Consider the following 12,089-nt stretch of genomic DNA (forward strand, 5'->3'; position numbering starts at 1 on the left):
TCACCTTCTCATGTTTGTCTTTATTGTTTCAGTGGTTCCCTGTCAGACAAGCGATTTCTGTTTACCTCCAATGGTAAGGATCATGTTTTCCTTAAGAATTTGATATTTTCGGTGGCTCACACCTGTAATCCCAGCACTTTGGGAGGCCGAGGCAGGCGGATCACGAGATCAGGAGATCGAGACCATCCTGGCTAACATGGTGAAACCCCATCTCTGCTAAAAATTCAAAAAATTAGTGGGCGTGGTGGCGGGCGTCTGTAGTCCCAGGTACTCAGGAGGCTGAGGCAGGAGAATGGCATGAACCCAGGAGACGGAGCTTGCAGTGAGCCGAGATCGCGCCACTGCACTCCAGCCTGGGTGACAAAGCGAGACTCCGTCTCAAAACAAAAAAAAGAATTTGATATTTTAAAAGTCTTCAGTAGTATCAGTAGTAGTTTATTCCTCCATACCCTTCAGATTATATACTTTAAAAGGTGTTTTTTTTTTTTTTTTTTTTTTTGAAGCAGAGTCTCATTATGTTGCCCAGGCTGGTCTCAAACTCCTGGGCTTAAGCAATCCTCTTCCTTCAGCCACCCACACCAAATCTTGACTTAACCATCCACAGGACAATAAGCCTAATTAATATTAAGCAGAAAATATGTTTCTTTGTAATCTAAACTCTCTCTCAAACTTTTGCCAAAAATAGTAAAAAGTGAAGTATTTATTTTAAGATAAATCCCTTTATCTTAGATTTTAAGAGAAACAGCTTTCAAATATTGCAATTTGGTTTGTTACTATTTTGAATAAAGTTACTGAAAATGAGTATACAGAATAAAGGCTTTTTAGCTTCTCCATCATGAAATGTATTCTACATAAATATTCTCTCTCAGCATAAACCATTTCAAGGAAGACACTACGAATATTTCTTGTTTGCCTTTATTTGCTGACTTCACATTGGCATATTGGGCATGGTATAGTTAAGGTCCTTTGGATGAATATTGGGTACAACTTACTGATCTTCAGAGGACTTAGACACATCTGCTTTTCAAGTACGTGGAAAAAATGGGGTTCCCCTCTGATTCTAAATATTTTAAAGTGAGAAGGAACACAGCATTTTAAACCTTTAACACAGATTGCACTTCGTTGAAATCAGGATGAATTTAGAAGGTTAGAAAATAAAATCGACAGTGGGGATGAAGAGGTGTCACTTACAAAGGATGTGACTTGGAGGTCTATTAAAAAGAAAAGCAGTAACAGCTTCAAGGCATGGTAGAACAAATGAGTGAAATGCAAGTCTGGAACATTTAAAAGCTGGTAATTAAACACTTGATTCCATGTCAGAATAAAAGTCAACCAGTTGAATATTTCTAGGTGAGATGGGGTACTACTTTTTTTTTGCTGTTATTTTATGTCTGTATCTCAAATATCTTACTGTACTCTTTTTTCCAGGTTGCAGCAGATCCTTGAGTTTGGATCCTGACGGGCAAATCAGAGCTTCTTCCTCATGGCAGTCGGTCAATGAGAGTGGAGACCAAGTTCACTGGTCTCCTGGCCAAGCCCGACTTCAGGACCAGGGCCCATCATGGGCTTCGGGCGACAGTAGCAGCAACCACAAACCACGAGAGTGGCTGGAGATCGATTTGGGGGAGAAAAAGAAAATAACAGGTGCAGAAAGTAACACAAGTGCAAAGTGCAGGGGTAGTTTCCTGACTGTAAATGGCTTGCAGTTGAAAATACGCTTATTGTGTACATAGGTGCCTCTCTGCCTACCTCCAAGTTCTTGAAATATTTGAAAATGTAACAAATCTTTACATTCTTTCTGTGAAAAGAGCCTGTATGCAAGTGGTAAATATGGATATATGGATTAGAGAGAGATTTTTTTTTCAGTGGTGAAACCTTTATATGGTATATTGTCAGTGTGAAAACATTAATCTGTGAACAGATTTTTAAATGCAACTAATATAAGTTGGCCTGTGAGATGATTTGCGGTTTCAAATGAGGGAGAAAAAAATGAAACTTGAAATTATAATACATGTTATATTTAACAAACTTTTAAAAATAGCCTGTAAATACTATTTTCTTACAAGGAATTAGGACCACAGGATCTACACAGTCGAATTTCAACTTTTATGTTAAGAGTTTTGTGATGAACTTCAAAAACAATAATTCCAAGTGGAAGACCTATAAAGGAATTGTGAATAATGAAGAAAAGGTAAGAAGTAACCCTGGAGGCAAGAGAACTGAGTAGGAGAACAGGCCTCTATATATTTTCATCAGTGTGTTTACATTAAATATCTCATTAATAAAAGACAGTGAGACCAGGCGTGGTGGTTCATGCCTGTAATCCCCAAGCTTTGGGAGACCAAGGCAGGAGGATCATTTGAGACCATCCTGGGCAACATAGCAAGATCCCACCACTACAAAAAATTTTTTTTTAATTACTCAAATGTGGTGGTGCACACTTGTAGTCCTACATACTTGGAAGGCTGAGGCAGGAAGAACACTTGAGCCCAGGAGTTCAAGATTACAGTGAATAATGATTGTGCTATTGCACTACAGCCTGGGCAACAGAGTAAGATACTGTCTCTAAAATAAAATAAAATGTTTAAAATGATGATGGGCTGGTCACGCTGGCTCACACTTATAATCTCAGCACTTTGGGAGGTCAAGGCAAGGGGATCACCTGAGGTCAGGAATTCGAGACCAGCCTGGCCAACGTGGTGAAACCCTGTCTCTACTAAAAATACAAAAATTAGCCAGACGTGGTGGCTGGCGCCTGTAATCCCAGCTACTTGGGAGGCTGAGGTAGGAGAATCATTTGAACCTGGGAGGCGAAGGTTGCAGTGAGCCGATATTGCACCATTGCACTCCAGCCTGGGCGACAAGAGCAAGATCCCATCTCAAAAAAAAAAAAAAAAAAGATGGTGCTTTCTTGGCATGCAAGAATAACAAATGTGTCAATAAAAACCTTGAGAGATTTGTGATTTAATTCTTTTCCACTTCAGGAATGAAATACTTGTGATTTTCTTGGGAAATGATAATTGGCAATGTGAAATGGCTGCTTCAGTATAAGCATGGTGGATATTTGAGTTGGACATTTGTCTTGGGATCCTGTTAGTGGCAATGAGAATTTGGAAGGAAACAGCAAAAGTGAGAGAGCTGAAGCCTTGCACTCTTGAGGTTGCTTGTCTGTAGCACCAGCTAAATGTAGAAATATTAAGGTCAAATAATACAACAAGGCAATTTTAGCTTCTTTATCCAAAATGAAATTTAAATCACTAAACAGATGAGCAGCATGATCTTAGTTAGATAAATTGGCCCTTGTTTACAAAGCCTCGTATCTTCAATATCGACAGTGTCTAGAAAAATGCAACAGACATAGAATTCTTGCCTTGGTTTCATATAACCAAGTATAAGTGGGATGATAAACGTTTAAAAACTAACTAATAGAATCTTAAGGTAAAAATAACTTCCTTCTATAGGTGTTTCAGGGTAACTCTAACTTTCGGGACCCAGTGCAGAACAATTTCATCCCTCCTATCGTGGCCAGATATGTGCGTGTTGTCCCCCAGACATGGCACCAGAGGATAGCCTTGAAGGTGGAGCTCATTGGTTGCCAGATAACACAAGGTAGGGCTCAGGGCAAGCCAGTGAGTTACTCAAGTTTGGTCATATTTTTTTTTTTGCCTATCCTTGTTACTAATGTGGTTTTCCCAACATCCCTCCTCTCTCAGGTAATGATTCATTGGTGTGGCGCAAGACAAGTCAAAGCACCAGTGTTTCAAGTAAGAAAGAAGATGAGACAATCACAAGGCCCGTCCCCTCAGAAGAAACATCCCCAGGTAGAGCAGTGATTGTTTTGTGGTTTCATAAGGAGCATAACTAGTACCCCACCCAATATCAGTAACTTCAACAAAATTTATTTTTCTCTGTCATATAAATGCTGGAGGTGGATGATCCAGTGGTATTGGCACATATTGTAAAATGATGTATGTTTACAGTTTTCGTTGCAGTGTTATAAATAGAAAAAGATTAGGAATGAACTTATGTGCCCTTCAAACACTAGGTACGTATTTTGTGGAAAAATAAAATGTTAGCACATTCATGCAATGGAACACTCTGCAGCCACAAAACAAAGAATGTATTGGTAATATAAAAAGCTCACTGAGATGTAGAGGCAACTTAAAAAAAAATAAGCAAAATACAGAACTATCTTAAGTAGCACGCCACCCTTTCTGCAAAAAGGAGAAATAAAGAACAAATATTCATTCCGTTGTCTCTGGAAAAATGTCAAGAAACATAATGCAGCTTTCTGTGAAGGAGGAAGAGAGGTAGGAGGGACACATTCCATTCCATACTTTTGTATACTTTTTGCATTTTGAACATGTAAGTGTATAATCTGTTCAAATAATGAACATTAAAAGTACATTTTTTCAGAATATAAAATAATTTGCATATCAATTTTACGAGATTTGGAAAGATTAGAAAAACACAAATAAGAAAACAAAACTTAGTCATAAATCAGTATCCATAGATAATCACCAAATCTCACTGTTTCCAGTCAACTATATTTATATTTCTAACTTTAAGACAAAAATGGTAGCATATTATTCTGTTCTGCAGCATATATTTTTCATTTAACATTGTGTCATGAGCATTTTCCAATGTTATTGGAAGGTTGAAAACCCCAGTTATTAATGTTTCTTTGTAGTATTTTTCACATGGGTAAACCGTTATTGACTTGACCATTTCCCTGCTGTTGGATGCTGAAGTTGTTTGATTTTCCCCAAATTTTCACTCTTAAAAATAACACCACTGCTGGGCGCAGTGGCTCAGGCCTGTAATCCTCACACTTTGGGAGGCCGAGGCGGGCGGATTGCCTGAGCTCAGGAGTTCAAGACCAGCCTGGGCAACACAGTGAAACCCCGTCTCTAATAAAATACAAAAAATTAGCAGCGCTTGGCAGCATGCGCCTGTAGTCCCCGCTGCTCGGGAGGCTGAGGCAGGAGAATTGCTTGAACCCAGAAGGCGGAGGTTGCCCAAGCCGAGATCACACCACTGCACTCCAGCCTGGGTGACAGAGTGAGACGCCATCTCTAAAAAAATAAAAAAATAAAAAAATAATAATAACACTGCTGTTACTTATACACAAATTTTGTTTTCATCTAAGTCCCTCTTCCCCTTCTTCATGAATTGCATTTTTCCATTCCTAAGCATCCCTTTATCCTCTTCCCAGAGATCACAGAAGAGAAAGATGAAGAGCAAATATTTTTCCTTTACTTCGTGTATTTTCTACAAACTTGGGGCCTGCCTTGGGGGCTGTCAAAGTGTCCTTTTTTTAGAGCAGAAAGAGCTATAGGAAAACATGACGTGGTGTTTCATGCAACATAGTGGAAATGCTGTTTGAGGTCATCAGGCTGCACTTCCTGTCAGTCCGCAGCCCCAGAGCTCTGTTACGAGGATCCCAGTTTTCCAGGCTACTGTTATGGTACAGGTCCAAACCCGCCTGCCATCTGGGGAAATGGGTTGCTTGAGCCAAAGTAGGAGCTCCACACTGTGCTGAAATCATTTACCTGTCTTAAATAGTTCTCACCTGAGGGGTGGGGGGGGTGTTGGTTAAACTCCCCCCTCATTTCAGATTTTTGGAGTTTAATATGGGCCAAGCAACAAGCCCAGTGTACCTGTTAGTCCCTGAGGAACATTGGAAACTGTCTCTGGGGGGCTGGGGGAGAAATTTTATTTTCCCAAACTTTAGCCAAGATTTTGAATCCTTTGTTTTTGCTTTCCAATATCAGTAAATGCCTAGCATGTATTCATTTTCCCCCTGCATTAAATACTTAAAGACTTTCAATTCCATGTTCAGTTTTAGATCATGAAATGTGGTTGTCGGTCATTTATGTTGTAACGTGATGGCTTTCCCTCTTCTTTAGGAATAAACATTACAACGGTGGCTATTCCATTGGTGCTCCTTGTTGTCCTGGTATTTGCTGGAATGGGGATCTTTGCAGCCTTTCGAAAGTATGGTGACTTTACATATTTAAATTTCTTCTCTAATTATGCAAACAAAAAACCAAAATGTTTATTCTTCAGAAATGCATACGTACAAAAGCAGCATGACTTGTTTCAAAATAAAATGTTAACTTATATTTTAAAAACAAGTTAGATAAAAGAAATGATCAAGTATTACTTTATTAATCTTTTTTTAGAGACAGGGTCTCCCTGTCTTCCAGGCTGGAGTGCAGTGGTGAGATCACTCAAACTCCTGGGCTCAAGCAATCCCCCTGCCTCAACCTCCTGAGTAGCTAGGATTACTGGCATGTGCCACTATGCCCAGCTAATTTTTTATGTTTTCTAGAGATGGGATCTTGCTTTGTCACCCAGGCTGGTCTCAAACTTCTGACCTCATTTGATCCTCCCACCTCGGCCTCCCAAAGCACTGGGATTTGAGGCATGAACCACCGCATCCCACCATGTATTACTTTATAAGCAGTTCTTGTCATTTAGAGACCTTTGGTAAAGACCTAACCTTTGAGTATTGTTGAAGTATCCTGAAATTGACATATTGCTTTAAAAGCATCTGTGCTTTTCCTCCCCGAAGAGTAAAAGGAATATTAAATAGGCTGCTTGGGGTATCACCAAGCTGCCCAATAACTCAGCCTCCCCAAGCCTCTGTTTCCTTATGTATGAAATACAGTTTACCCAGATGAGTTCTGAATCTCTTCCAGAACCCTAAAATACATGTTTATTTTCACAAATGTTAGCTGTTGGATCTAAAAAGAAATGGAAAGTATTCTGAAGTTTTCTCTTTTTATATTTTAAGCAACTTCAGAATCTATAATGTGTATATTAGTACAAATAGAATGAAGAATAGTTTCTGCCATCATGAGAGAAGGTACAAAAGTCTCTGGTTCAGGTAGATACTCATAAGCTAAAGCATGCCTTAGTGTAATGTGCTTGTATGAAATGCTTTTAAAGACACCCACAGTTTGGACTGGAGTATAGTAGAGATGAAGTGAGACCATGTGGTCATGAGGAATTGCTTCAGGATCACTGCATGAGCTAGTCATAAACTAAAGGCATCGATTTCTAATATGCAAAATAAGATTAGTATATATTCTTGTGAAATCTTGTGACCTTTCTTATAAATGAGATAAATTTATAGATAATTCTACATATTTGTATGATTTTCTAAAGCACATGGCAGCTGCCATCTCATTTAATTCTCACATCAACCCTATGAGGTAAGTACTATTATGATCCTCATGTTACATAGGGAGAAAGAGGAAGATGCAGTGGCTTATAAATATTCAGTAGGACTTTCTGTTTTGATAGGAAGAAGAAGAAAGGAAGTCCATATGGATCAGCAGAGGCTCAGAAAACAGGTTGGTTGAAAACTCTATCTAAAAATTTTATCTGTCTTTGAGGAAGGGACAGGATCTGCTGATTGAAAGCATAAGGAGGCCAGTGGCCTGCATTTATTTGGTTAAAAGACATAAGCCCTGTAGCCTTTAAAGTAGCATATCTATAAGGAAGGAATTTATTGTGTCCTGTTTCTTTATTTTAATGGCCACTTTACTTTTGTTCAATGTCATCCCCATCACTTGTCAACATCCTTTCTTCTTGGCCACTAGAGTTTAGGCCACGACACTGTCTGCCACCAAGGAGGTACGGCAAAAGCCTTATCAGTGAACTGAAGTAGGCCCGTGTTGTTAGCATCTGCAGGCCTGTGCTGTACTTTCCACCCTGAGAAAGTGAGAAAAAGACCAGGCAGGGCTGGTGTGCAGGTTTCAGATGATCCTGCACACCAGCCCTCCCTGGTCTTTTTCTCACTTTCTGAGACACAGGCACCCAAGCAATGAGTTAGCCATGGTCCAGAGAGAGAAGGCAGTGGGGCAGGACCCCTGAGAAAGCTCAGGGACCATTTGAGACTCCATCTCCCCAGGGTCTGAACACCAGCTGCAGTGTCTCCTCTGTGTCACAGATGCCATGCCAGTGCAGGTTGTGGGAGACCACAGCCAGATGATCTCACGAAGGGAGAATCTGGGATCTAATGAGGGCAAAATACCTTTTAAAGGCACAGCGGAAAGCATGATTAGAATAGTGTTTGCTGTTGTGGTTAACGACCTTGACATGCTGTTCTTAGCACACACACCTGAGGAGGGCATTTATCACTGTCAGCTGTCAGGAGGCAGCCTGACCTCTGACTCATCAAGGAACATGTTCTGGAGGATGCGCATTACATTTCTGACATATTCATTTGTTTCATGTTACCTTTATTCCAGACTGTTGGAAGCAGATTAAATATCCCTTTGCCAGACATCAGTCAGCTGAGTTTACCATCAGCTATGATAATGAGAAGGAAATGACACAAAAGTTAGATCTCATCACAAGTGATATGGCAGGTAAGTGTCATATTTCCAGAACAGTGCTGTTAGATTGGAGGTGCCGCTTAGGGGGGAGGGAGATAGGAGAGAAATAAAGCAAAATCCTTTTCTGTTTAGATAGGGTCCAATAAATCTGAAATGTATCTTTTCTGCGTTCTGTACAGAATTACAAACTGACTCTGAGATATTACTTAAAAGCCCTATTCAGCCAGTCTCTTCACCTGCAGGGGATATAGTGACATCCAGAGTGATAGCCCTGATGTACCACTAGTATCTGGAAGCCCTGAATCTATTTTCGTTACCAAAGCTTTGATTAAGGCACTGGTAAAGAGGGACTAGAAGGAGGAATTAAATACAGTTCCTGCCCTGAGGAAGGTGAGATAGGAAATAAAGGAACCCTCTCAGTATGAGAAGAGCCTCAGTGTCCCTGACAAGCCATCATCAAGAGTCAAGCTTCCCAAACTATCTATGGGGAAATGCTTTTTGTGTCTTTTTTAAAAATATCTACTCTATCATGAATGAATACACTGTAAAATGCAATATAAAATACTAGTAAAAAGGAAATTTTAAAGACATACAAAATACAAAACTGTAATTTTTTATTAGATTAAACAGACATAAAATTAAGAGTGACAAAGAGTAACTTAAGAGTAGTTTCTTGACACTTAATCTCAATTTCTGCATCTGTCTCTGTGGCACTGCTAAAAACAGTTCTCTGATATGTAGGACTCTGTGGGGCATGCTCTGAGTAGCACTGTGCTGCTGGCTTCTCCCTCCTCACATGCAGCCTGAGGACTTGCAGTACAGGCATCACTTGGGGGCTTGTTAGAACGGGAGGCCATAGAACCGGAAGCTCCCAGGTGATGCATGTGCACATCTGACTGGGAGTTGTCAGCGTGTTGGTTGAGCCACTTTGTGGGCAAGGAGAGCATCCTCTGCAACCAAAATCTATCCTCTTGTTCCTTGGAAGGGACATGAAGTGAGAACCTATTTTCTGTACTCTTACTCCTTTCATTCTCCTTCAGCTTCTAATTCAGCCTCTCCTTCTTCCTTGCTGAATGGTCCTTCTCAGGCTCCTTAAATGTGGAATGACACAGGTTCTGTCTAACCCCCACTCACCACAGTCTCTCCCCTAAACAGTCCCACACCCTCCCCAACTTCCAGCAGTGCCCTTCCATGTATGTCTTGTCAATGCTGCTTCTCACACCCAGACTTCCCTCTCAGTCCCCAGTCCATCATTCTCAGCAGCCTGCTGGATGCCTCCACCTGCAGATGTCACCCGTTTCTCAGCACCCACAATCGAAACATTGTTCCTAACCCTCAGCACACATGCTCTGTGCATTCCTTGTCTAATGGCCTCTCGACTGCACATCCCAGCCTCATCCAGGCTTACGCTCTGGAAAGGGTCCTTGCCTCCCCTCTTTCCTCACACCTCTCATTGGTAACAAACTCCTGATTCCTGTCCCAAAGAGTCACCTTTCCTCTTTCTAGTTTGTGACCTCTATGTGCATTTCTCTTTGCTTTTTTACCTCTCACTTTTCGATCTTTTCTTCTTCAGTCGACCTCCACAGTTACCTCTGAAAGTGCCAGTCTGTCGTTTCCCATAGAATTAAACCAGACTTCTAGCAAGACAATCAACGCTTTTCCATGCCCTAAGGTGTGGCTAACAATGTGTGTTCGAATCCTCCTCCATCACCCCATTGTGCGACCTAGGAAAAGTTAATTAGTCTCTCCCTGCCTTGGTTTCCCATTTGTAAAATGGAGTAACAGTCCTTACCTCGGGGAATGTTTTTGAAGATTATTAACATTTTGCTCTTGGAGTAGCGCCTGGCACAGAGTAGGAGCTCTATAAATGTGAGCTCCTAGCTTCATCCTCACTGTCACCACTAGGCCCTGACCTATTGCTTTGGTCCTCATATCCTGTTAAACAAACTACTCTGTGTCCCTCATACTCTGGCCATATCAAACTCTATTCTTGGTACTGTTCTTTTCTCCATTTCCACACTATGTGACTTCCACCTCCAGAGCATCTCCAGAGCCAGTTTCAGAGCCACTTCCTCCCTGAAGTATCTCTCCATGCCCCAGGACATGGTCATCGCCCCCATCTCTGAGAAGACCCTGTGAGGCTCCCTGAGCAAGCGGTGCGGTTGTGTACTGCCTGTGGGTGACTTCTATGGCTTTCACATCAGGGTTTTCCCGCAGTGCCTGGGACACCTGAGGGCCCCCGGCGGGAGAGTCAGTCACCACAACCTGAAGCAGAGTATCCCCGTCTGCCACCGAAGGGCCGGCCCGTGTGCGGTGCCTGCTAAGTGCCATCTGTCCTGTGGTTTCAGATTACCAGCAGCCTCTCATGATTGGCACCGGGACAGTCACGAGGAAGGGCTCCACCTTCCGGCCCATGGACACGGACACCGAGGAGTCGGGGGCGGGCACAGACGCCGGCGGCCACTATGACTGCCCGCAGCGCGCCGGCCGCCATGAGTACGCGCTGCCCCTGGCGCCCCCGGAGCCCGAGTACGCCACGCCCATCGTGGAGCGGCACCTGCTGCGCGCCCACACCTTCTCCGCGCAGAGCGGCTACCGCGTCCCCGGGCCCCAGCCGGGCCACAAACACTCCCTCTCCTCGGGCGGCTTCTCCCCCGCCCACAACGGAGACTATCAAAGGCCACAGAGCGTGCAGCCTGCGGACAGGGGCTACGACCGGCCCAAAGCCGCCAGCGCCTTCGCCACCGAAAGCGGTCACCCTGACTCTCAGAAGCCCCCAACGCATCCCGGGACGAGTGACAGCTATTCTGCCCCCAGCGACTGCCTCACACCCCTCAACCAGACGGCCATGACTGCCCTTTTGTGAACACAATGTGAAAGAAGCCTGCTGTGGTACTGAGCGTCGGGCTGTCGCAGGGCACTGGAAAAAGGGAGCCTGCTGGCCCAGAGTGTGTGTGCGTGTGTATGTGTGTGTGTGAGATTCGGTAGGATCCTAGAGACAACCTGTCATACTGTTTACAAAATTGTACAGCTGGTTTCGTGCTGACCGTTAGGGTGCGTCTGTTGGGTGTTGTTGGACTAGAAAAACGAAAATTTTCTGATGGCTTTTTCATTCCTCTGACTGTGATACTGAGCTGCTTTGGTGTTAAAGGTGTAATCTGTACAGAGTTGTATTTAACAAGAATAAAAGTAACTTAAGTTTGCTCTATCAGATTTTAGTTCTGCACAGAGGTTAAGTGGCAAAATGCAGCTGTTGCAAAACGTATATAAATAGTGTGTTCATGTTTTTCAGTATATTATCTGATACTGTGTTAGCAGCAGGTCTGCTTAAACCTAATCTTCTTGTTACTGTGAGTCATTTCCTCTCCTTTGATAACTAGTACTAAAAGCATTTTTAACATTCTTCTCCTGGAAGAAATGAATTACTTGAAGCATGAAAAGCACACCAGGGTGGTTGTTTATTTAGCAATTATGACTGTGGATTTAAAAACAAGCAAAGAAGGAACACCTCAGCAGCTGCCCGTTTCCTTAGTCTCCACTTCAGAGGGGGATGCGAAGAGGTGGACCCAGCTCCCGTGACCATGAAGGTGGCACAGGAATTAGTGTGAATGGCTGTGTCAGATGTTTTCGTACCTCAGATTAAAAATATTGCTGAGGTCAGATGCCACACTTTTCATGACTTTCTTCAGAAGTAGCACATTTTCGTGACTTCCATTGTCCTCTGAAAAACAAAGTTATTTG

At 42.6% G+C, this 12,089-nt stretch overlaps 1 protein-coding gene across 1 annotated transcript in view; it reads left to right on the forward strand.

Annotated features, from left to right (window-relative positions):
- DCBLD1 (discoidin, CUB and LCCL domain containing 1) overlaps positions 1-11,883 on the forward strand; it is a 45,387-nt gene extending 33,504 nt beyond the window's left edge. The window contains exons 6-15 of the mRNA XM_012002351.1: positions 33-73; positions 1,429-1,644; positions 2,067-2,191; positions 3,462-3,609; positions 3,714-3,821; positions 5,910-5,997; positions 7,312-7,361; positions 8,262-8,381; positions 10,697-11,316; positions 11,729-11,883. Coding sequence (XP_011857741.1) covers positions 33-73; positions 1,429-1,644; positions 2,067-2,191; positions 3,462-3,609; positions 3,714-3,821; positions 5,910-5,997; positions 7,312-7,361; positions 8,262-8,381; positions 10,697-11,214 — 1,414 coding nt within the window. The 3' untranslated portion in view covers positions 11,215-11,316; positions 11,729-11,883. The remainder of the gene's footprint in view (positions 1-32; positions 74-1,428; positions 1,645-2,066; positions 2,192-3,461; positions 3,610-3,713; positions 3,822-5,909; positions 5,998-7,311; positions 7,362-8,261; positions 8,382-10,696; positions 11,317-11,728) is intronic.
- Positions 11,884-12,089: the final 206 nt, after the last annotated feature.

This window comes from Mandrillus leucophaeus, unplaced genomic scaffold (assembly GCF_000951045.1).
Source record: "Mandrillus leucophaeus isolate KB7577 unplaced genomic scaffold, Mleu.le_1.0 Scaffold683, whole genome shotgun sequence".
NCBI classification, from domain to species: Eukaryota; Metazoa; Chordata; class Mammalia; order Primates; family Cercopithecidae; genus Mandrillus; species Mandrillus leucophaeus.